This window comes from Myiozetetes cayanensis, unplaced genomic scaffold (genome assembly GCF_022539395.1).
Source record: "Myiozetetes cayanensis isolate MyiCay16 unplaced genomic scaffold, myiCay2020 scf17, whole genome shotgun sequence".
NCBI lineage: Eukaryota > Metazoa > Chordata > Aves > Passeriformes > Tyrannidae > Myiozetetes > Myiozetetes cayanensis.
In genome coordinates this window covers 419,659-443,162 of record NW_026087378.1, presented here as the reverse complement: position 1 = coordinate 443,162, position 23,504 = coordinate 419,659, and the positions used below count along the sequence as shown (strand labels likewise).

At 52.3% G+C, this 23,504-nt stretch overlaps 1 protein-coding gene across 4 annotated transcripts; it reads left to right on the top strand.

The window, feature by feature from the left end:
- Positions 1-179: 179 nt before the first annotated feature.
- On the top strand, positions 180-22,035 carry CYSTM1 (cysteine rich transmembrane module containing 1). 4 transcript variants are annotated; one of them, XM_050312536.1, is made up of 3 exons: positions 180-271; positions 10,779-11,025; positions 21,581-22,035. In XM_050312536.1, the coding sequence occupies exons 2-3, from the start codon at positions 10,797-10,799 to the stop codon at positions 21,685-21,687; spliced, it is 336 nt and encodes a 111-aa protein (XP_050168493.1). In that variant the 5' UTR covers positions 180-271; positions 10,779-10,796; the 3' UTR covers positions 21,688-22,035. The 4 variants fall into 4 exon arrangements, with proteins under 4 accessions (XP_050168493.1, XP_050168491.1, XP_050168490.1 ...); XM_050312534.1 differs by having other exon boundaries at positions 219-293; XM_050312533.1 differs by lacking the exon at positions 180-271 and adding an exon at positions 868-1,221.
- The last annotated feature ends 1,469 nt before the right edge of the window (positions 22,036-23,504 follow it).

The window sequence follows — 23,504 nt, the reverse complement described above, 5'->3', positions numbered from 1 at the left end:
GGGACAGGGGAGTAGCAGGGCCAGGGGAGTAGCAGGGCCAGGACAGTAGGGACACGGACAGGGGCAGTGGCAGGAAGAGAAGCAGTGGCCGGGAGAGGGACAGGAGCAGGGACAGTGACACGGACAGGGACAGGGACAGCTCCCAGGGCCGCGCCCCTTTTGACCACGCCCCTGTGTGGGCGTGTTCCATGCCCGTGACGCGCACGCCCCGCCCCTCGGGGGCGTGTCCCGAGCGCTGCCCGTGACGTCACGGGCGCGGGGTGCGCAGCAGGTGCGGGTCGCGCAGGGCGGAGGTACCGGGGGGTCCCTGCGGGGCCGGGGGGTTTGGACGGGGACACCGGGGTGGGGACACCGGCAGGGCACGGTCGGGCTCCGCTCGGCTCCGGGCGGGGGGAGCTGCCGCACCTGGGCGGGAGCGGGTCCGGGCGCGGGGGTCGCGCTGGGACTGGGGAGGATGAGGAGGATGAAGAAGAGGATGAGGAGGAAGGCTCGGGGTGACCGGCGGGAGTCACCGCACCGCTGGGAGCCGGCGGTGGTGACAGCGCTGCGGAGGGGTCGGTGCGGGGGGACACCAATGAGGCCCCCCGGGCGCTCCCCCCTCCCCATCCCGGGGGTCCCTCGCTGTGCGCAGCCCCAGCGAGGCGATTGTTGTCCCAGTCCATGGACAATTCCCGGCTGCCTTGGCGGGGCCGGGGGCTCCCCGCCCTGCCCTGTGCGCGGGGGGCTCGGGGGGGCCCGGGCGGGGCTGTTTGTGCAGCTCGGAGGGCACGGAAGGGCGTCCAGGGCGGGTGGGCACGGCTCGAACCTAAAGCCGGGCTTGTTTAGTGCGGGGCGAGACGCGAGCGAGCAGTCTGAGTAAAAATAATAATAATAGTAATAACACCGCACGGTGTGTTTGAAAAGCCATTATGCTTGTCCTGGATTTTACGTTTCCTGTTCCTATAGCTGAGGAGACCTCATTTGGATAATTAAATGTCGCGGTGAAATGGGAGAAGGAGGAAAAGGGGGGTACTCGCCTCCTCTCCTCTGCCACATGGGTCTGCCACCCCTTCTGGTGGCGGTGGACAGATCCTCTCTGAGCGGGGTAGCACCGAGATCTCTCCCAGTCATCCCAAATTCGCTTTATCTGAAAGGGGGGAGGGAAAAAAAGAAAAAAAAGGTGCTTTTTGCTTTTGATGCCTTTGCTACGAGACGTCTGTGAACAACCTGATAGTAAATAGGGTAAGTCTGGGTAAGGTAGTAAGTGTGGGTGAGTTCGAATGTCTGTGCCGAGCAGCTGCCTTCTCTTTGTGCTGTGATAAACACAGGGATGGGATGCGAGGTGTGGGAAGTGCTGCTGTGCCAGGAAAGGGGTATTTTTCACCAGTTGCTTTAACAGAAACTGACTCCTTGTAGAAACTTTTGGTGATGATAATATTACTGCTTCAGATAGACTGATGAGGCTGAGAACACTGATTTTTTTGCACAGTAAATTTTATTGATCCTGTTTCAGGGCTTTTTGGGGACAGGCAGGGATTAATGTGCGTGTTAGATAATAATCTTCTACTGCGCAGAACAGAGGTTTTACCAAGCCCTGAAACTTCTGTAGCACGAACTCTGCCTCTTATTCATGTGCTATAAAGGCCATCTTTGTTAAATACTGATTTGTCATTCCCTGAGTGGTGTGAGAGCTGTAACTGATAATCTGCAGAGGCTCGTGGTTGTCCTTGCTGCAGAGGTCGCAGGGAAGAGGAGAATGTCCTGTGAAGGAGTGGCTCTGAAGCGGGTGGGGGCTCTGCATGGGCTGAGCAGACCCTGCCCTGGTGTCATTCAGAGGGGAGAGCTCTGGTGTTTTGCTGCCGCGTGTCCCCCCCGCCCAGGTCCGTGGTACATTTGAAACTGGCAGTGGTTCGCTGCTCAGAAAACCAGGGCTGTTCTGTGAGCATTAGCAGGGGTGTTCCTGCTCACAGCATTGCGCTGGGATGATGGAAGTACCTGGAGGGCTGTGTGTGCCAGAAGCAGAGGAGCTGCCCGTTCCCAGGGGTATTTCTGTGCATGATCAGGTGAATATGCTACCTAATTTTTTTCTGGGAGGGCAGAGCTTGTGTAACTCCGGATTCTCAAGAAGCAGGCCTGCATTTCTCCTGTCCCCTGTTTGTGATCTCCCATGGACCACGGCTGGAATCTTAGTAGGGCTCCCTTAAAACTTTTTCTCGTGGGAGCCGGAGCCTTGAATGAGCAGGCTCGTGTGCTGCCGTCAGTATTGATATTTTCTACTCTCTCGGTGCGTATTCTGTCTTTCCCAACTTCCTGCTTCTGACCTCAAACCCGGTGGCTCAATGAGTAGAAAATAGCACTGTCATTTCTGGGAACAGGGAAGGATTGGAAGGAACCGGACTCATTCAAGCACGCGGTCAGCGTTGCCAGGCCTGGCATCCTGCCGGCAGCAGCTCGGCCTCCCGCAGGCAGCCAGGAGCCTCCCAGGCTGCTGGCCCTGGGTGGGAGGCTGCCTTCTCCAGATTTTGGGGTGAAGTGCTTGGCCTCACGTCCGTGAAGGGCAGGCAAATGCCAGGCTACCCTCACCCTGTATCCCGGGGAGCGTTTTCCCAGCTGGGATGTGACTACATGGAAGTGCCACCACCCCACTGCTGTGCTCCCAGAACTGCAGGGAGCTGCAGGGAATGGACCTCCTTGGAAGTGTCTGGCTGTGTTCCTTATGCCAGGCACTGCTGGACAAAATCTGCTGTTTCTGTCACTTGTGATATCAGAAAGGGATATTTCCACACTAAGATTATAACGTGTTCTTGAGGTATTATTTGGTCCTACTAGCTATTGAGGGCAGTGCCCTGAAGTGTGAAAGCTTTTCAGCCTCTGACAGGGTGAGGCAAAGGCTTTCTTGGGTTGGTGACAACTGGTACAGGAGGAACTGGCTTGTGCCCTGTGACAAGCAGCCATTAAAGAGGATTCCTGCATATGCCCTACAGGCAAAGTAAAGCATGGTGTTAGAGCAGCAAGTAGGATGTGGAAAAGCAGAAAAAGTGAGGGAGAAAAAGAAAAATCTCGATCTCATTCCACTTTTCAGCCTCTCACGACAATCCTTCTGAGCAGTGAGATCTCAGCTGTAGAAAATGCCTGTATTTCTGTCTGCATACACCAAATAACCATGCCCTGGGATGTGTGTGCTGCCCAAAAATCTGGGGAGTATCTTCTGCTAAATCCACCAGTGTATCAGAGCTGGGGAGGTTACTCTGAAAGACTGCTGCTGTTCTGTGGCTGGAACGCTGCCAGAACACCATCTGAGTAACATATGAATGTATTATCTGCACTTAATAATTTTCTTACCAGTCATACTGTTTGTTTCACATTCTCTCCTCAGCGGGACCAACAAAGCTGCTTTATTTAATTATTATTTGCAGGTCTAGTTTAACTTGTCAATCAGATGTTTTCAATGATTTTTGTTTTGTTTTGGTATTTATTTCACCTCAAAACTGCCAACACACCCCTTGAAGAGCAAACTATAGTCATGTATTTCTGGAATTACCTGAGGCAGCATGTTACACAAAGACTTGAACAAGAGCAGTGCCTGCAAAAGCATTTAAAACCTGAAACCAAGATGTTAACGCTCCTCTCTGTAGTGATTTCTGTTTAAAGGTACTTTTTGGTGTGTCTCTGTTCCTGGGCAGAGTCTCACCTGGCGTGTCACCAACAAGTGCCGTGGCTGACACCACCCAGGGGCTGTGCAGTGGTGTTTTCTGTCATTAGAATTATTAGTCCCCTGGTGTTTGAGTGTATGTGCTTAAAACCTTTCATCAGATGTCTGAACAACTTGACAATTTTTCCCCATGAGGGTGCAGTTCATGTAATAACAGTAGCAGGGCAATGGATTAGGGTTTTTTATTATTATAATTTTTTAATAACACTTCTATTGTAGGAACTGCAGTATGTCAGCTTCCTGCTTTTCTTCTGCCGTACAGAACACGTAGGTGGACAGTGTGTTGCAAGCAAGAAAACTGGGCAGTAAATGACAGGTGTAGTGTTTCTGAAGAGGTCTCTGTGCTCCTGACAGTTGACAAGATGTTGAAATTTGTCTCTAGAGGGAAAATCCTGAAATGCAAACCTGGGTGCATTGGTAAGAGTTCTGTGGAGACAGAGGAGCAAGGATAGATCTGTCACTGTGAAGCTCTACAGAGGACAAATCCTCTGAGGCAAAAACTGCTGTGACTACAGGCCCTTTAAAACTGATGAAATCTTGGTGTTTGAAACCAAAACCAGCTGGAAATGCGCATATCCATCATGGCTTTGCCAAAAAGGCAGGGCAGGCCATGGCACTGGAGAGGTGGCACAGTCTGTAGGGACACCAGTGCCAGCCTCAGAGATCAGGTGCCCTCTCCACTTGCATACACAGGCAGACTTCAGGCCTCTGGAGGGCTTGGAGGCTCCCAGGAAGAAGGAATACCCGGCTCAGGAACTCAGAAGGTTAAATTCTTGTTGACCCAAACCGCTGTTCACTCCACAGAGCTGCCTGAGCTGGTGGCAGCAGAGTTGTCTTGTGCAGGAGATGCCTGGCAGCCACTTGACTAAAGGTGAGGAAACACACCTCTTCCCAAGGACCAGGAGTGTCCTGGAGCTCCAGACACCTCTGAAGGAAGTGGGTTTGATCAGGGGAGGGGTTTTTAGCTTTTGATTTGACAGTACAAAGCTGGGCTCTTCACTTCTGCTCTTCATACAGAGTCTTCACCTGTATTTTATGAAGTAAAGCAGTTTTGAGCACCTTTTGTCAGAAAAGATGGGGACAGTTCTTGTGTAGTCCCCCTTCAGCTGTTACTCCAGGTGAAGTGTTACTCTGCTGCTGAAGTGGGAGGGCAAACCAGGGAGGAAGCTTTTCCTGGAAGCGAACTGAGCGAGAATGGAATCTCTTACAGTTTATCCTTAACATACCTTTCATACAATCACTAAATGGACCTGGCAAATAAACTGGTGAGAGGGAAACACGGAGCCAGTGCCATTTAAGAGCCACTTGTGCTCTTTTTTCATTTGGGTACTGTTCATATGAAATGTAATTTAAATGCTAGGCTGGTTGCCAGGAGCTGGATTGTTGATGTTAAATGTACTTTCCATTAGGGCTCTGTATTGGAAAACGACTTCCTAGCGCTGCAGGCATTGGAAGGGGTGGGTTACATCAGGGTGCCCCAGTTGTCCTTCTCAGGGTCTGGCCTCTCACCATGCCCTCCATCTTCATCTGTGTAAAGACCAGCTGAATCAATATCTGCCATACCCAGAACACCACTCCTCCTGCCTGTGGCAGCACAAGGTGTGGTGCTTGTTTTCTATCCTAAAAAAACCCCCAACTTCTTGCCTTTAAATCCCAAAAATCTGCTAATTGTTTTTGGTGTTCCGAACTGCTGATTTCCTTTTCTTTTTTTTTTTTTTTTTTTTTTTTTAACTTACAAATCCCCCATTTGTTTTCATAGGGCTGTTTCTTGCGGTGTTCCCCAGCGTGCACAGCTCTTGATTTAATGGATTTGCTCACACTGGAGATTGCATTTGAAGGATCTGACTTGCAGGCTAGCTGTCCCTAGGGGTTGGTGTTTCTCTGCAGGTGGGTTAGCAGCTGTGAAAAAAATGCAGATGGTAAAACTGTGCAAAAATGCAGATGGTTCTTTGCATTCCCTATTCAGCGTAACAAGGTCAGTGCCAACAGGTAGAGGCAGATTCATACTGATCCCCAGTCACTTTGCCATAATTATAGTGGCCATAATTATTCTGACCTCCGAAGAGATGCTTGGGAGCGCCAGCCTCGTACGTGGCCTGTTGGAGGAGGGAAGAGGGTGAAACTGGGTCGTCCTGGCAGGAAGTGAAGGCTCTTTGTTTGGGCACCCCTTGTGCTGACAGAAGAGTTTTCTTTCCATCACATTCCCTTGTTTTTTCTTCATTCTTGTTGGTTTTCCTGCACCACGTTACCTCCTGACCAGGCAGTGCTGCAGGGCTGCGCTTGCCGAGTGGCGTGGTGGGCAACCATCTAAATTAGGCTGCCTGTTTTCTTTTTGCTTAGTTTTGGAGCTTGGAACTTGTGGGTGATGAGACTTTCCCAGGTTTTCAGAGTCTTGTGGAAGAGTCAGTGAAATGGTGGAGAGTCTGTTGTCCCTTGGGTGAGCGATGTGTGAGGCACGTGCTGGTCCTGGCTGTGGGTGTGCAGTGACAGGCTCTACAGGAGCTATTCCCACTTGGAAGGATCTTGCAGTTACAATTAGTGTGGGACAGCCTGAGCTCTGTTTTCGGCTTGATGGATGGGAATGGGCTAGGCAAGGGATGGAAAGCAGTGCTGCTCACTCCAAACCAGACAGTGACACCAAAGGCACAGCGATGGGTGGAAAGATTGCCCAAGGAGTGGAGCAGAGCTGAAGCAGAGTGTCCTCAGCTGGGAAGAAAGCCCTGGAGAAAAAAAAAAAAAAGATAATAAATTCATGAGTGGGCTGGAAGAGGAGAGTCAGGAGCAGTGACTAAGTAGTTCTGTAGCAGCTGCCTTGGTTTGCTGGCCTTGTACAAGGCCATAAGTGTGAAGCAACCAGGAAGAAGGAGGTGCTTTCAAAGCTTAGTGATGAAATTTGTTTCTCTAGGGGTTGGTTGCCAAAATGGACAGGTTAAACTGTATATATATATATAGTGTATGCCAAGCATTACATTTGTGTACTTGTACCTTTTGCTAAGCCTTAACCAAAGCCAGGTTGCATATGTAGAAAGACTGATAATCTCACACAGGATGGTGGTTCTTGACTGCTGGTCAGGCATGCAGTGAGTACATGCACATACAGTGCCATGTGCATTCTCTACGTGGTGTATTTTACTTCAGTGACTCCTGTTTTGCAGACCTTGTGGGTGACCTCTGGGGTATGATAAGCAGCTTGTTTAAAAATTGAAACCATTTTGTTGGGGTAGGGGAAATAATGTTTGCCCAGCAGTGTGGAACAAAGGAGTTTGAAGATAGCTTAAGGAAACAGTGGTGTATTAATGAGCTTACCCCTTAGGAAAACTACTGATGCAAGGAGGGGAGGGAGGAATAGGAACATGGTTTGCCATTCTTTTTAGCCATTTCTCTGTTGTTAACCACCAGCAGACAGTGCAAATGCTGGGTGACAGCCAAGGAAATCTCTGTCTGCTGGGTTTAGTGCTGAATAAAGTTAAGCATCAGTGAGGCTGTGCAGGGACTGTTGAGTTCAGCACTAGTGAGACTGTCCCAGCTCTTCCTGCTGGACCTCCTGCAGCACCATGGAAAACAAAGGGCTTTCCTGATGGTTGGCCTCGTTCTTTTGAGCTTTGTCTCTGAGAGGTGCTCATTGGGAAACCCAGAGAAATGAACCCTGATGCAAGCTTGTAGGGGTTGATCCTGGTTGCAGTTCCCATGGAATTACTAGTTGGGGTAGGAACCTGCAGGAAAGCTTTGGTGATACTTTTGACTAAGAGCTCAGGTGTGTCTCTGCAAAGTATCTGCTTCGTGATTCAGAGCTCTGCCTTGCAGACACATACCCAGATGAGGAAATAAGACTAGAAAGCATGTAATGTCATATGTGAGTTCATGGGAGTGACAGAAATCTCAGTATCATCACACAGTTCAGAAAGGGCAAGTAGAGGTGGGTGTATGTGTAGCAGTGACTGACAGTGGAAGTTTGGGACAAGGAAAGATTCTTTTTGAGAACCCAATTATCACAACTAACTCCTGGGCTAGCTGAACACCTTGACAAATTCTTCAGGAGTTTTCTCATTCATCACAGACGAATCTCCAGTACAATGGCTGCTGAAAGTGTTCTTGCTGGGCACCTTCTTTTACATCTTGCCTTATCTCACTTGTGTTACTTTACCCTCAGCTTTGAGGAGGAAAGTTTTTGCCCCAGTGGAATATGCCCTTCTTAATTTGTGTTTTCCACTGTTCTCTTGTTTTTCTGAGGTCTCTGCCCAAGCATCTGTCCAGCTTTAGCAGGCCCTGGCCAGTTTTTCCCCTCAGTCCCAGTCCCATATCAGCAGGCAGAAGCTCAGTTACTGCCTCCGCTCCAAACCTGCCTCCTCTTCTGAAACTGTTTTGACATGGAGCTGTTAAACAAAGACCACAGTAGTTCTTTCTTGTTTCCTATGCTGCCATTCCCCTGGTTGCTGAAGCCATTGGATTGACTCCTTCTGTCTGTTTTTCTCAGACTTTCTACAGAGCTGCTGACATGCAGTTTTCTTTTCCCATCCCTCTTGCTGTAGGCACCCAAATATCAGTGACATGGAATGCAGGTTAATTGATGCATATGAAGGGAAGACTGAGCTTCACTGGACAGGGTGGGCTGAGCTGACTGTCCTCTTAGGTAGAAGGGCTTTGGAAAACTGAAGTGCTCCATGTGCTGGACCATCAAAGAAACCTGAGCCTGAGGGGTTCTTAAGGTTTATGAAAAACAATCATGGCTTATGTATGCCATATATATATATATATATATACACACACATATATATAACCAAATGGTTACTCTGCCACGTGCAATGGTACGTAGTATACACACACAGCACTCGCTCTGGCCTTGTTCTTCCCTGGGAACTTGCTTTTTGATGCTATTTTGGGATGATTTTCTGGGTTAGATGAACATTAGTGACCCATTAGGTCCCAATTCTGTATTGGTAGCATTGAAGTGAGTTGTAGGGCTTGCTGCCTGTCTTTCCAGGGCTCCCTGAAGGGAGAATTTCCTTGCTGGAGATTCGGTAGGGGCATTGCATTGCAGTGCAGTAGTTGAAGAGCCTCCAGGTAAATGTATGTTGTATTTGTCTGTTTTAAGTGAGCAGTTAAGTGGTCTGGCTGGCCTAGCAGTGGAAAAAACCCCCATAAATAAAATTCCTCTAAACCCTGGCATTGGTTAAGCAGTTAAAAGTCTTGACAAAGAAATTAAAAGATATAATCTGCAGGGTACAACACTGCCTTAGCTGGGACAACTTCCTCAGGAGGTGCAGAGGAGGGGCAGGCGTTGATCTCTTCTCTATGGTGACCAGGGACAGGACCCCAGGGAATGGCTGGAGCTGTGTCAGGGCAGGTTTAGGTTGGATCTCAGGGAAAGGTTCTTCCCTCAGAGGGTGGTTGGCACTGAACAGGCTCCCCAGGGCAGTGGGCACAGCCCCAAGGCTGCCAGAGCTCCAGGAGCGTTTGGACAACGCTCTGAGGGACAGGGTGGGATTGTTGGGGTGTCTGTGCAGGGCCAGGGGTTAGACTGGATGATCCTGGTGGGTCTCTTCCAGCTCAGCACATGCTGTGACTCTGTGGCTGTGCCCAGATTGCACGGCCAGAGGAGCCTTAGAATGAGCTCAGGTGAGTGCCATCTGCAGCCTTTGAGCCTCGAGGGCTTCTCGGTGCCCTCCTGGGAGGGACAGCAGCCCTGTTCCCTTGGAGTGGCCTCTGGAGCCGCTGGAGTCGGCAGTGCTCTCCTGGGCACGCTGTGGGGTCAGCAGGGCTGTTTTCTGTGGTGCTGCAGGAGCAGCGTGTAAATAAATAAGGGAGAGCCTCGGGATCCTTCCTTGGGGAGGCACAACCGGCGCTCTGAGGTGATGAAACAGCAAGCTGTAAACAAACAGCTCTCTCCACACTGCCAGGCACTGCTGCAGCTAAACATAACCCCGGGGGCTGGGCCTGCCTGGCTTCTGCCACGCTGGGCTCCGGTGGTGTTACAAAGGTGAAATTCTTCACTCTGCGTCAGCCAGGGCTCTCCTGGGTGTGCTGATGGTCTCTCTGGGCTCAAACCTGCCCGCTTTGGGAGTGGGAGCTCAGTGCTGAGCAGTCAGGTCAGCCTGACCCTGCTGCTTGCCTTCCCAACACCCATCCAAAGAGGATCCTGCTGTCCAGCCTCTCCCACTCCATTCCAGCAGCACTGGAGACAAATTATACTCCTGGCATTTCTCCCTGTGGCGTGTGGGAGGAGGTGTGCAACAAAGGGGAATTTTGGTGACCCGTCTGCACCCTGTAATAGGGGAAGGAAATGGCAGGGTACAGCTGCTCCGGGCAGGAAGGTTCCTGAACACTTGGTACGTTAATATACACTTCTGCTTCTCAGACAGGGGAGAAGCTCCAGAAGCCCAATGTAAGAAATGGTTTGCTTAGTCATGCTGCTTAGAGGTTTATTAAAGTTGTGTTACTGTGACAGTCTTGTCTTTTGATGGCAGTGTCATGAGTAATACATGAGATGGGGTTTATGAGTATCAACTCTCTGAGGTGTCTTTAATGTTGCTTTTTGAATGAGGCTGAGCCCGACGCCCTGATTTGTTGTGGCTGCTTTAATGGCTCAGTTGTGTGTGATTGGGAGAATACACGATGTGCTGGGGTAGTGTCATCAGGAAATTATTCACATACAGCCTTGCTCCAGAGTGCTGGGCTGGATGCTTTAGTAATTAGCGGAAATGTAATGGACATTTGTGTTCGCTCTTTCTCCTCTCGAGGCTATCGAATATGTCTGGAACAGGCTGCTTCTCTTTTCTCATATTGACAGAAACATGAAGTGATCTCTTCCAGATCTTTCCTAGAAATGCTTTAATCATTAGTGGAAGCAGAGGATGTTGCTTTGCTGTTGCAAGACTTAGGGTGAGCAGCTGATGCATGACTGGAAAGCAGTGTGTCATACCCGCTGAGCTAAACTCATGTCACTTAAGGAAATCACTTCACCTCAGTCTCTGCCCCTGTGATAGGGTTAAAAACGAATGTGCTGCTTGACCAGGTATTGATGGAACCGGCGTGGTCAGGATGAGCAGGCCAAAGCAAACCCGTTCTCCTGTTTGTTTTCCCTCTGCAGGGCAGACTCTGCATCCCCATGAGCTACGATAATCCTCCTCCTTACCCCGGCCCGGGCCCGACCGCCCCGTACCCACCCTATGCGCAGCAGCCGGGTGGTCCCCCCGGCCCCTACCCCGGGTACCCCCCCGGGCCGACCGGGCCCTACCAGCCAGGCCAGCCCGGTTACCAAGGATATCCCCAGTACGGATGGCAAAATGCACCTCCACCCCCGGGACCGGTGTACACCGACGGGCCTAAAAACACAGGTACGTTTGCGTCCTCGCACGGGACACGCTGGCCTCGAAGAACCAGGGCCTGGCCCTAACCAGGCTGGGGAGGGGGTGGGGGGAAGGTGAAGACTTGTTTGTGGTAGTGATTTTTTTACATCTTGATTTTGTTTGAAGTAGTGGTTTTGTTTACAGCCTGTCTTCCTGCTTTTGTTTTGCCTTCGAGTCTCCAGCAGTTCTCTGGTTGTCGGAAGGTGCTGCTGAACGTCCTTAATGCTGGTCCCTGAGGGAATCCCTGTGCTGAGGTTGTTACACAGGTTTTCTGCTGGGTTTAGGTTTGCCACAGGTCTCACTCCTCCTGTCTCTTGGCTGATAAGTTTCAGCCAAGGGCTGCACAGTTAAAGCTCTTAATATTCAAATGTACAGTTCCCGCTGAATTAATGGGCACCGGTTTTCTTCAGCCCATCACTCTCTGTCCAAGTGATCTAATCATTCCTGAGCTTTCTCGTTGTTGGGTTTTTTTTCTGAAGCTATTATCATTCTGTGGAAAAAGCCAGATTTCTGGGGAAGGGAAGGAGGATGATGTACCTTCCCTTGGCAGCTGGCTGGTCCATCTGTGTGCCACGTCCCCTCAATATGGCATGTCGGTGTGCTCTGGCACCCACAGCTCTCGTGGGGCTCACTGCAGTGCTTGCAACAAGCTCCATTTGTCAGAGGAGGGCTGAGAAGATGATTAAGGGACTGGAGCTTCTCCTCCTTTTTAAAAGGAGAAGCTGAGAGAGGTAGGACTGTTCAGGGGCCTTGAGCAGTGGTGTGGGTCTATCAGGAGTGCCCAAATTTAAGCAGTGAATAATTTGTGTGAATGAATAAGAACCTGAACAAAGTGTAAATCATGAGTTCTGCTTTCTCTGTAACAGAGTGAAAAATCTGCCTTGGAGTAAGAGTCAGCAGCTTGGTGCTGCTTCCCACCACTTCCACCACATGAGCTCCAAGTGTAATCAGGGTTTTCCCTGGGAAATGCACATGATTTTGGGATGGCTAAGAGACATTTCTCAGTATTGGGCAGGGGAAGAACTCCTAGTCTCCCATGTTGAACATCTTTGGTAAGTGCCAGTGTTGCTTTGCTGCTATAGCCACAAAAAGGGCAGAAGCTGAAGGGAGACTGGGATTGTTGCCTTGCACAGTCTGACTTTGAGCCAGGTCTGCTGCCTTGGAGGCTGGAAGGATCTCATCTCAAACTGGATCAGGGAACTGATGACACTGAATGTCCTCTGCTCTGCCTGCAAACCTGTGGGCCAGCACAGGCTGGGAAATGGGAGAGGAGAAGTAACCAAGTGTTTGTGAGTGTCTTTGCCTGAGAGCCCAGGCTTGTGCTGCAGTAGGGATGGTTTTGTTGTTAAATCTGAGCAAACACAACTGCAGTTCTGCTGAAACAGCACTCTAACCCACAAACCAAAGATCTTCTGGTAGGTCTTGGCCTTCAACTGCTTTCCTGTAGCCATGGGTGGTCTCTCTGAACCCACCTTGGGAATCTCTAATTCACACTGCCTTTCCTGAAGTGGATGTAAAGAAGTCATGGAATCATAGAATGGTTTGGGTTGGAAGGGACTTACAGCTCATCTTGTTCCAAACCCCTGCCATGGGCAGGAACACCTTCCACTAGCCCAGGTTGCTCCAAGTCCTGTCCAAGCTGGCCTTGGACACTTCCAGGGATGGGGCAGCCACAGCTTCTCTGGGCAACCTGTGCCAGGGCCTCCCCACCCTCACAAGGAAGAATTTCTTCCATATATCCCATCTAACCCTGTCCTCTGGCAGTGGGAAGCCATTCCCCCTTGTCCTGTCCCTCTAGACCTTTTTCCCAAGTCCCTCTCCAGCTCTCCTGGAGCCCCTTTAGGCCCTGCAAGGGGCTCTCAGGTCTCCCTGGAGCCTTCTCTCCTCCAGGTGAAGCCCCCCAGCTCTCCCAGCCTGGCTCCAGAGCAGAGGGGCTCCAGCCCTGGCAGCATCTCCGTGGCCTCCTCTGGACTCACTCCAGCAGCTCCACATCCCTGTGCTGTTGTTCCCCAGGGTTGGAGGCAGCTCTGCAGGTTGGATCTCACCTGAGGAGCTGAGGGGAAGAATCCTCCTTTCCCTGCTGCCCACGCTGTGGGATCAGCCCAGGGCACATGGCAGGGGCAGACTGAGCTTCTTGTCCCCCAGCACCCCCAAGCCCTTCTCCTCCTGGCTGCTCTCTGTGTTTGTGCTTGGGATTGCCCCCACCCAGCTACAGGACCTTGCTGTGTTGGACTTCATGATGTTCACACAGACCCACCTCTCCAGCCTGTCCAGCCCCTCTGGATGGCACTATGTTTGTTTTACACACCTTCATTATTGTGTGTGAAATAAAGTCAGGGCTGTAACTTAGTGTTTGTCTGCAAAACCTTATTTCTTGATTCTCCTCCTGTTCAACACCCTTCCCCCCACACACACTTTGTTCCTTTTTGGCCAGTCTGTCCGGCTGGAACCTGATCTTTGTCCTGTGACGTGTAAGAGAGCTTTCAATAAGGCTTTGTTCAGGGATCGCCTCCAGGAGTATCTGATTTAAATGGATGCCCCTAAAAAAGCTAACTGTTTGAAAATCTGTTCCCCTAGTGCCACATATCTGTTGGTGTGGCTGAACCTCTAATACAAAAAAATTGACGTCTGAATTTAATCAAGTCACTGCAGTCTGCCTTGCTGGTCGGGCGTGATTTCATGGGGCTTGGCAGTTCCTGTGGCGTTTCCAAACACTTATCTGGGAAGAGCTGCTGTGTAGATGCTTCCCTTCCAGAGCAGATGGTTTGCTCTCCTAGGTGACTTTGCTTAATTTAATGAATTAAGCTACTCCAAGCAGTATTTCTGAACAAACTTGTGTTCACATTGAAAACTAGGAAGTTTAGATTTTATGCTTTGTATAAAAATTGTGGTTATACATTGAGACTTAGTGGTGGTGGCCATGTGACTCCCATGTGTTACAGCACTGTGGGAGAGTGAGATCACATCAGCTGGTGTTCCTTGGTCCCTTCTCCCAGAGGGGTTGGAGTCCAGTGTGTCCAAGCTTGCACACCCCCCCAGCTACCTCAACTCTGCAGGGCATGAAAGGCCTCAAAGCTTATGTTTCTTCTCCAGGTGAAGGGGGCAGTGAGCTGGAGAGCCTGGGTGACTTGCTGAGGTGGCACAGAAGACCTCATGGCCGTGGGTTTGGGTTTTTGTTTTTTGGGTATCTGGCTTTTGGGCTTGCCCAGGTTACCTATACCAAGGTCTCCACAGAAACCCCACTTCTTACATCTTGCAAGGGCTGACAGCTGACTTGGCTGGTTTTTGCTGGCAGTAAACAACTTGACCTTTACCTTTAGAGCCGATAACTTTTATGCTGAGCCTGAGGGACATTATTCTTAAGGGTGTCTGATTCAGCCTCCTCGTGCCGTGAACTGACGTGCTGATCTCTGTCTGCAGTTTTCCTGCTGTCTGTCCACACGAAGTCCATCCAGGCATGAGTTCCTGGAGTACAGTAGACATGCCACACAGTGCTTTCTGTGGGTAGAGGGAACCCTCTTGCCCCAGAACAACAGCAGGAAACACACAGCTTTAGGAGCTCAGTGCCTGTGTGGAGCACGGTGTAAAGACCAGCACTTTCCTGAGCAGCAGGGCTTGCTTAGGAGGAAGAAAATCTCTCTTTCCATGAAGTATCTGCTTTCCTCACCAGTATATTCGTTATTTGTTATCAACTGGCACGAGGAAACCGCAGTAACTGCTGACTGGTGAGCTGGTACTTTCCTGTCTGTGTAAATTCTAGAGGTGAAGTGTAACGCTGCTGATAATGGCATTCTTTAAAAAGAAGTGGGAAGAGGCAAAGTCCGAAGTGACACACTGATTTTGAAAGAACCAGCTGATGTTAGCAATCCGTCCAGCTTAATTTCTTCCCCCACCCCGCCCTCCCTGTTGATACGCACCGAGGTAATGGATGAGGCTGCTCCCTGCTGTGCCAGAGGGAGCCAGGCTCTGCCAGCAGGCACCGAGGGCAAACAGAGCTCAGCATTGCGTCTGGCCTGTTGGACACGCAGGGTGGAAATCTTATTTCTGGAGGTTGATTACTTGTAGCAAAGCCGGCTGCGATAAGAGTAATAGTCACAGTGATGCTGTCTGCCTCCTAATGTTTGGCCAGCTGCAAGAATAAACAGGTCACCTAGATACAGCCACTGCCTGCTGCCAGAGGGATTTTTCCTCTTTCTTTACCTGTCTCAGTGTGGAAAGGAGGGGATCCAGATCACTCTGATTAGGCTCTCTGGTGCCTTTCAGTGGTTACCCCTTTGCATCTCCAATCCTGCTGAGCTGAGCCTTCCCCAGCAGAAGTTAATTTGGAGGGCAGCAGGAGCAGTTGCAGCAGGATTTCTCCCTCGTCTGTTGATCCTTTCCAAGCAGTCTGTTGGAGCATTTAGTTTAACTGCTCCTGTACCTTCAGGACCTCCAACTTCAGATGCTGGAGTCCTACCAAAAAAAAAAAAATAAGTCTCACTTGGCAGTTGTCCTCTTCTCTGCTTCTCATTCTGTAGAGTGCTTTAAAACCCAGCATTCTCTCTCCTCCAGGATTGCTGTATCATCCCTCCCTCTGTCCCTGGCTGCACAAACAGCAGGGGCTGTTGGCTGGCAAACACTGCAGTTCTAGGGCTGATGTCTCACCTCACCTTCTCTGCTTTTCACCCCCGGGGAGGGGTTAATCTGATAAAAAACTGGTGCAGAGAAAATTATTCCCAGTTCAGGTCCGGTATAAAAACACACTTCAGACAAACTGGCCTCAGGAGGCCAAGGCTGGCTCCACTGTGGGCTGGGTTCAGTGAGGCTGCTGTTCCAGACAGTCCTCATCAGCTGGGCTCCAGGCTGGGTGAGGAGCAAATCCTGCACAGTCTTTTCCAAGCGCTGCACAGACCGTGGTGCTCGAGCCCTGGGACTGTGTAAGGAGAGTCTTTTTGCCCTGCTCGCTGTGGCATGTCCCCCTAGTTTAACACCGGACTTTGTCCCTCCTTCTGTCTGTCACCCAGAACACTCCTGCAAGATCCTTAGGTCTGCTTTGTAAATGCCTTCAAGCCAGGTCTTGTTTGGGTTTTCAGTGTAAACACCGTGCCTCAGGCTGAGGACCGTGCTGTTCTTAGCCCTGCATTTGATTAGGTTGAAAACATCTCCTTGCTTTGACAGTAAATTAAGATTTTACTGATTCTGAAAAAATGTTCGAGGGACCTCTCAAATTCTGTAGTTGTGGGGAATGTCTCTCAGCTCTTGTAGTCTAAAAGAAAGCTGAAGAGTCTGAAGGCTGAATTATTGTATTTCTGAGCTGAGGGGAAGCTTGTTCCTCATATGACACATTTCCTGTGAATTTCCTAACCTCTGTGCTGGGGTTTACAGTGGTTTGGAGAGCTGGCTGGCATCCTGCAGAGACCTGAGTGAGTACTCACTACAGAAGGTGTGCTGATGTCCTGTAAGGAGTGCCTGTAGCCTTGCTTTTTATGGACACTGAATCCTTCCTGGGCCCATCAACACACCATAAATGCTCATTGGAATGACTTCCATTGTCTCAAGGGCCTCTTAATACCATCCCTGTGTGCTCAGGTGAGGAAACTCAGTGTCATTCCAGCTCTTGAGCTCAGCTGAAAGAAAATCATCTGCACAGTTGCCGCTGAGTGCTGTCCTGTGCTTGGTGCCCCTGCGGTGTGAGAGGGGAGCAACTTTAGCCAATGCGGCATTGGCTCTGGGAAGTGCTCTCTTGGCACAGCTGCACCGTGATTTCCCTGAAATGTTGGGCTTATTCAGCTCCCTGAGGGCTGAAACAGCTCTCCAGGGTGACTGTAAGAGCCGCTCAGACTTACGGGAATGGAAGGGCAGGAATTTTCTCAACCTGCTGGACATGAGCAAAGAGGGCAGGTCTGATAGCAGTGCGGGTGGATGTAGATCAGTTATTTCTGCTTGAGCCAGGCTGAAATCAGGGCTGGGTCAGCCGCAGCTGCATGGTGGCAGAGGGGATTTGCAGGTGGAACTGTCTGTGCTCACGGGCAGTTTGCTCCCACAGCGCTTGGTTTCTGTTCAGGAGGCTCTGGCAGTACCAGTTTGTGTTTGAGGCTGGGGCTTGTGAAACTTGCTCTGAGTGTTTTGCAGCTTTGGAAGATTTTTGCATGAAAGTGGGCTATTGTATTTCCATCTGGCTGTGGTAGCTGTTTCAGGAGTGTGCTGAGGTATTTCCTGAAATCTGAGTGTGGTGTTGGTGCAGACTGTGAGCACAGTGCGAGCCTCTGGGCAGGAAGGAGTTGGGGGGCCTGAAGCCATTAAGCATGAGCAAATACCCCCAGAGAGGAGAAAGAACAATTAAATGCCTTCCTTGCCAAGGGAATTAGATCTCATCTGTGCCCAGGCTGTGCCCTGGAGTTCTAATGGGCAAGGGAGGAGGCCTGGGGTGTGTAAAACTTTAGTCCTTGTTCCCCAGCCCTGCAGTCTCTTCCTCTGTGCTTGCTCTCTGTGTGTGGGGTTTAGTCCAGGAGATGTGGCTGGCTGGGAGGTCAGGGCTTGGAGTTCCTTCCTCCTGCAGAGCTGGGCCTGCAAACCCAGAGAGTGCCCCTGGAAGAGGGGCTCAGGGACACTTGATTTCCTGTCGCTGCTGCATCCCTTGGGTGCACTTGTGCTGGCTTTCCTTTCTCTGGCCTCCATCCTGAACAGAAAGGCTTTCCAAGGACTTGTGTCAATGGTGTTGTTTTAAGCAGTTTTAAGCAAGTCTTGCTGGCTGGCTGGAGAAGTGAAAACAAAGCTCTCAAGTACAGAAGTGGTTTGTGATAAAACCCCCTTAAGTGACAAGTGGGAAAAGGCTCATGGGTCCCTCCCCTGCTGCGTGCTCCCTCCCAGAGGAGACTGTGGTGTTAGGTAAGACTTCTGCTCTGCCCAGCTGTTGCCATGGCAAACAGCCACTCAGATACCACGGGAAGGGTTCGTGGTCTGGCAGTGCTTGGTAACTCCTTGCTGCTGCCTCCTCTGGTGTGCTCCAGACCCTGGGATAGGATGGGCTGGGCTGGGCTGGCTCTGGCATCAAAGCCCTCGTGCTGCAATCCCTGCAGACCCAGTGAAGCACTGCAGTATAGGGTCATAATTTTAGTTTATACCAAACCAGGTGAAAAGTACAGCTCATACCTTTCCCTCGTGGAGCTAATGATTAACGTATCAATTAGGCATGAGAAGAAACAAAATGTGTATGCTTAAGATAAAGCAGACTGTACATGAAATGAGAAGGTATTGTAGTATTTGTTTTAAAAACAAAGTGGGAGTTATTTGCACTGGATTGTGCAGGCCAGTGCTGTGTGATTACAGGGAGTGCTACCATTTTCGGGGTGATTCATTGTGGTCTAGGCTCTTTAAGGCTGATTAGAAGGTGGGAGGGTGTTCTCAGCTTATACCCTCTCCCATCCTGTTTTAGAAAAAAGCCATGGAAGCTTCCAAACTTGAGGCTAGAACTGAGTGCTGTCCAGTGCCTCTGAGAGAAATCACCCTCATTTCGCATCTCTTCAGGACCATCAGGTCCAAAGGGTTAATGGGGTTCTGCTCATAGTGGTGAGGACCCTGTGTGCCTAGAGGTGTTTGGAGTGCCTGGCCATGGGCAAAAGAGGGGTACAAAGCAGCTGATGGGGTCCCCAGTAGGGCTCCCCACAGCAAACTGGGTGGCTTTAGCTTGGAGGCACTCGGGCTTCTGACAAGAACCACACAAAACCCGCAGTTCCCTTTGCTGGCAGAGTTGGGATGGGGTTCTGTAGGCAAAGCTATTCCAGTAGGAAACCTGATCTCTGTCAGCGGAATGCTGATGGTTACAGCGAGCTGGGAAGCCGTGGGGTGACTTGGATCAGTAACATGCAGTGCAAGACTTCCCAACAAAATGATTTTAGGAGGTTTGGGGTGTCTGCTGTCCCTTCTTGTGCTGTTGACAGGGGGCCCTCTGTGTTTACAAAGCGCTCCTGCACGGGCTGAGGGAGTGTGTGAAGGTGCTGCCACCTGCTCTTGTTGTCCTTGGGTACTTGTGTGCCTGTGTTGGTGCTCTGAAGCCAACATTCAGCTGCAGTGTCCAAAAGGAGCAGGTTGGTGTAGGATGTCTCCAGCTGAGTGAGAGGCTGGGCTGGGAGCAGTTCCTCCAGCCTGCCTTGGAGCTGCTTTTTGCCCTGTGCACTCTGGTAGCTGTAGGTGAACAGTGGACCACCCTTCACCTGTTCTGCTCCTCTCCTCTCCTCTGCAAGCCCCACACCCAAGGGGTTGAAGAGAAAAGCTCTTCAGTATTAATGCTGTATAATATGGTTAAAATCTCTCTGGCAGTTAGTGTGTGACCTGCAGCTCCTGAAGCATTGATGAGGCTTCAGAGAAAGCTTTGTTAAACGCAAATTGAGAGGGAGGGGAGGTTGTTTCTATTCAGTGATTCAGTGTCTTGCCCAGATGCTCTTGAAGTCTGAGAGCTTCCAGTGTTGATGGTGTGTGCTCTCAGAGCACAGCAGTGGTTGCACCAGCTCCCTCTCAAGACTTGCTCTCTCTGGAGAGGAGCTCTGCACTGGAAGGCAGAGACTTGTATTTCAGGTGTTGTCTTTGAGGCATTCCTTGAACTTGAGAGGTGAGTGGGTTGGGTGAAGTACCACAGCCCCCCTCCATGGGGAAAAGCACAGCTTGTTTGCAGAGGCTTTCTGCAGGAAGATGCTTGTGCCACATCGTGCTGCTGGTTTAAATGACTTCCAGCTTTTAGCAGAAGAGAGGGACTGAACCAGGTTTCCAACAGAAAGACACACCCTAAACTTCTGGTGAGTCCTGGGAAGGTGTCGACACGGCTGCTGCCCCCTGCCCTGCCCCAGTCCTGCCCCCAGCTGTTATGGGCAGCTGTGCCTGCGCCTTGGCCGGCTCAGAGCAGCCCTTTCCAGCACAAGCCCCAGCAGAGGTGCTGGAGGGCTGGCAGGGCAGGGGGGTGATGCCCGTGGATGCTGTGACCCACTTGTGCAGAGAGGCGGCGTCCAACGCGAGTCAGCTGAGCCCTGGTGAGAGCACCCGGCTCCCCCTGCACAGCCCTGAGCCTGGAAAAGCCATTTCCTTAAATATTTCAGCGAGTGTTTCGTAACAGCACTTTGTACATGCCTTGAACATGCTTTGTCGGCGTGTCCCTGACACTTGGCTGTAGCTGCTTCAAACTTCTAATGGATTAATCATAAATACTTCAGGCAAATGCTCTGGTGTGCCTGCAGTCCTGGGCAGCTGATGGTAACGGGCACAGGGCAGCCTCCTTCTGCTGTGTGGGTCTGGATGTCTCTGGGCACGGGGACCCTCAGTTTTTTGGGTATGGCAGTGCTCTGGACAGCAGCAATCCAGCTCCCCATGGAGGAGGGACAGCTTGAACAGCACCTGGCAGCCAGCTGGAAGCCAGGGCTGCCTCGGGGCTCCAGCACAGGGATGTCACCGTCTTGCACGGGGCTCTCGGAGCATTTGGAGGGTGTTTTCACTCCACTCTTTGTAACAGGACCTTCTCAGAGCAAACCAAGGCACCAAAGAGCTGCTTGTTCAGAGCTCCTGGATCCACCAGGGAAAAAAAAGCCCAGGCTGAGCCCCTGGGTCACCTCCCCATGGAAAACAGGGAGTGAGCTGTGCCTGTACAGCAGATGCCCCCTCTGTTATTCCCACTGGTGAGAGGGAGACTGCCTGGGGCTGGGGCACAGGATGGACCCGAGGGCAGACATTTGGGGGTACTGGGCTGTCCCTCTCTCTTCCCCACCTGGTGCTGTCAGGGTTTTGGCAACGTGTGAGCTGGAGGGTCACTGTGCCCATGGCTCTGCAGGGCTGGAGCAGTGACAGGAATGGTTTCCTGGGCACAGAGCAGGCCCGTGGGAGGGCCAGGCTGATGCCATGAGCTGTCTACTGCCACCACCATGTGTGCAGGTTGTGTGAGGGCACGTTTTCCACGCAGACCACAACAAACAGACCCAAGGAAATTGTCAGGAAGGAGAGTCACAGCTCTGGGTGTGAAAGCGCAGGCTCAGTGAGGAGGAACCAAAGGTGAACTGTTCCTCTGCCCAGAATGGGCCTTGGGGCACAAAGAGCAGGCAGCACCCTGGCCTCAGGTAGGAGACCCTGCTGGGAGAGCTCCATCCAAACCCGGGGCTCCCTCCTGTGTGCTCGGGCAGCTGGCAGAGTGCAGGAAATCCCTGTGGACTGCTGGGATCCTCCGGGCAGCCCTCGGCGGGGGGCAGAGCTGGGGCGGTGCCTGTCCATGAGGTGACACCCCGGGCGTTTGGGCACTCGCCCCTTGGCCAGCAGGGTGTCCTGAGCTGTGCCTCAGGTGCTGGGTGTCCCCTCACCCGCGGGAGGGACAGAGCTGGAGCAAGGGCCGGTCACGCAGGGGGAGGAGGCGGCTGTGTGTGTGCCAGGGCTGGAGCGGGGTCAGGGAACAGCTCCTCGCTCCAGCAGGCTGAGCGGTGCCGGTCCAGAGGCTCTTGCAGCTGGGGAGGGGTTGGCCCCTCCTGGGAAAACTCCGCGCTGGCGTCGCTGTGTGACTGACCCGGCCCCTTTGTCCCCTGTGTGCCCGCAGTGTACGTCGTGGAGGAGCGGCGGAGGGACGACACGGGCGAGAGCGCCTGCCTGACGGCCTGCTGGACCGCGCTGTGCTGCTGCTGCCTCTGGGACATGCTGACCTGAGCCCGCCTCGCAGCCTCCCCACCCCTGCCCGACCTCTCTTCTGTTACTGTAATCAGCTGCTCTGCTTTGCACAGCCAAGAGGTTCCCGTCTGTCCGTCCTAGCGCCTTGTCGGGGGTGGGGGTGGGGGGTGTGCACTCCTTTATTTTAGTAAAGGAAAAGGAGAGAAAAAAAAAAAAATCCCTTTTTAACGTTTCTAAGACTTTTGTTGTAACTTTGAAGAATGTGCTGATGGTGTATTTCAGCCAAAGGCATTCTGATGAAATGTATATTTACCAGTTGAGATTTTCCTAGCCCTAGAGACGAAGACGTACGCAATAATTAAAGCCAACAGTTGATTTTCTTCGCTAGGTCCCGGCTGTTTCAGTAAATCTGTCTGTGCAGGGTCCGTCTGTCCTTGGTTCCGCATGTCCTCAGCCCCCCACGGGCACTGGGGGCAGGTGGGAGTCCTGGGTCTGGCACCTCCAACCCCCTCATCCCACACAGGGCAGCACACTTGGGTTTTCATCCTCTCCTGGGACCAGCGCCCTCTCCAGCAGCTCCTGGAGAAGCACTGGCTGAGGGAAGGACTGACCCCAAGCTGTGATCCATCATCCCCTGCTGCAGAGCAGAGACTTGCAGGGGGTAAATTAATGGGTAAGAGGATACAAGGCCACGGATTAATTTAGTGCCGAAGATTTAGAGCTGAAGCTGTTCCATGGCACGCCTGGCCAGAAGAGGGATAAAAAGCTTTTGTCTGCAGAAAAGTGGGATAACCTGCTGCCAGTCCCAGGGAGTCCCATCCCACTGCACCCCCAGCCTTGGGAGGAAAACTGATGCACACACCAGCTGTGCTTTGCACTGCCTGGAGATCACCCAGGGATCGTGGATCTGTTTGCAAAGGGCACTGCCCTCGCTGTCCCTCGGCTGTCCCTGGTGCTCTGTGCCCCTCAACTCAGAGCTCAGCAGTGCAAGTTTGGGGCTCTGTTGTGGGGCAAAACAAGGGGGGTGGGGTTGATGAGAGCCCCTGCCCCTTGCCTGCCCCCCTGCAGCCCTAAGCTCAGCTCTGTGGCTGGGATCCCAGAGCTCCCAGGAACAGCTGCTGTCACCTTCCCTGTCACTGTCACCTCCCTGTCAGCTTGGCAGCTGTGGGGGCACAGGAGGGGAGTCTCTGGCTCAGCCTCGTCCGTGGGTGGGAGGGAAATGGAGCACTGGGCTGCCCTGTGCCCATGGCCCTCGGTGCTCCCTCCAGCCCCTGCTCCCCCCAGCCTGGCCTTGGCCCTTCCCAGCCTTGTCCCTGCCAGGCCCGAGGAGCCCCAGCCCTGCACGCTCCCCTCAGCTCCTCGCCCTGTCTCAGGTGCAGCAGGAGCTGCCCCAGCAGGGCAGGGGGTGAGGACTCGGGTTTGCTGCTCTGGCACCTGTCACAGGCACAGCACTCCGGGTGCCACAGTGCCCGTCCTGGGGAATGGCAGGACACGTCACATGTGCCACGCTCCAGCAGGAAGGGCCACCCCAGGTCCCAGCACGCCAGCTGCCTGGGCTGTGGGGGAACTCGGGCTCTGCCAGTCCCCAGTGGGCCTGGGCACCCCTTCCCCATCCCAGTGCCAGGGCAGGGCAGCGGGTGAAGCTCCGGCAGCCTCTGCAGGGTCTCTGGCCACTGCACCAGCAAGGGGCTGACCCACCTGCGCCCTGCAACCCAAATGGGGACAACCTGGCCCGGGGCCCACCTGTTTGCCCACCCCAGCACCTGGAAGAGATGCCAGGACACACGGAAGCCGGGGTTGGGAAGCGGCCGATGCGGCAGCCCGTGTGCCCGTGGGATGAGAGCGCGGGGGGCGGA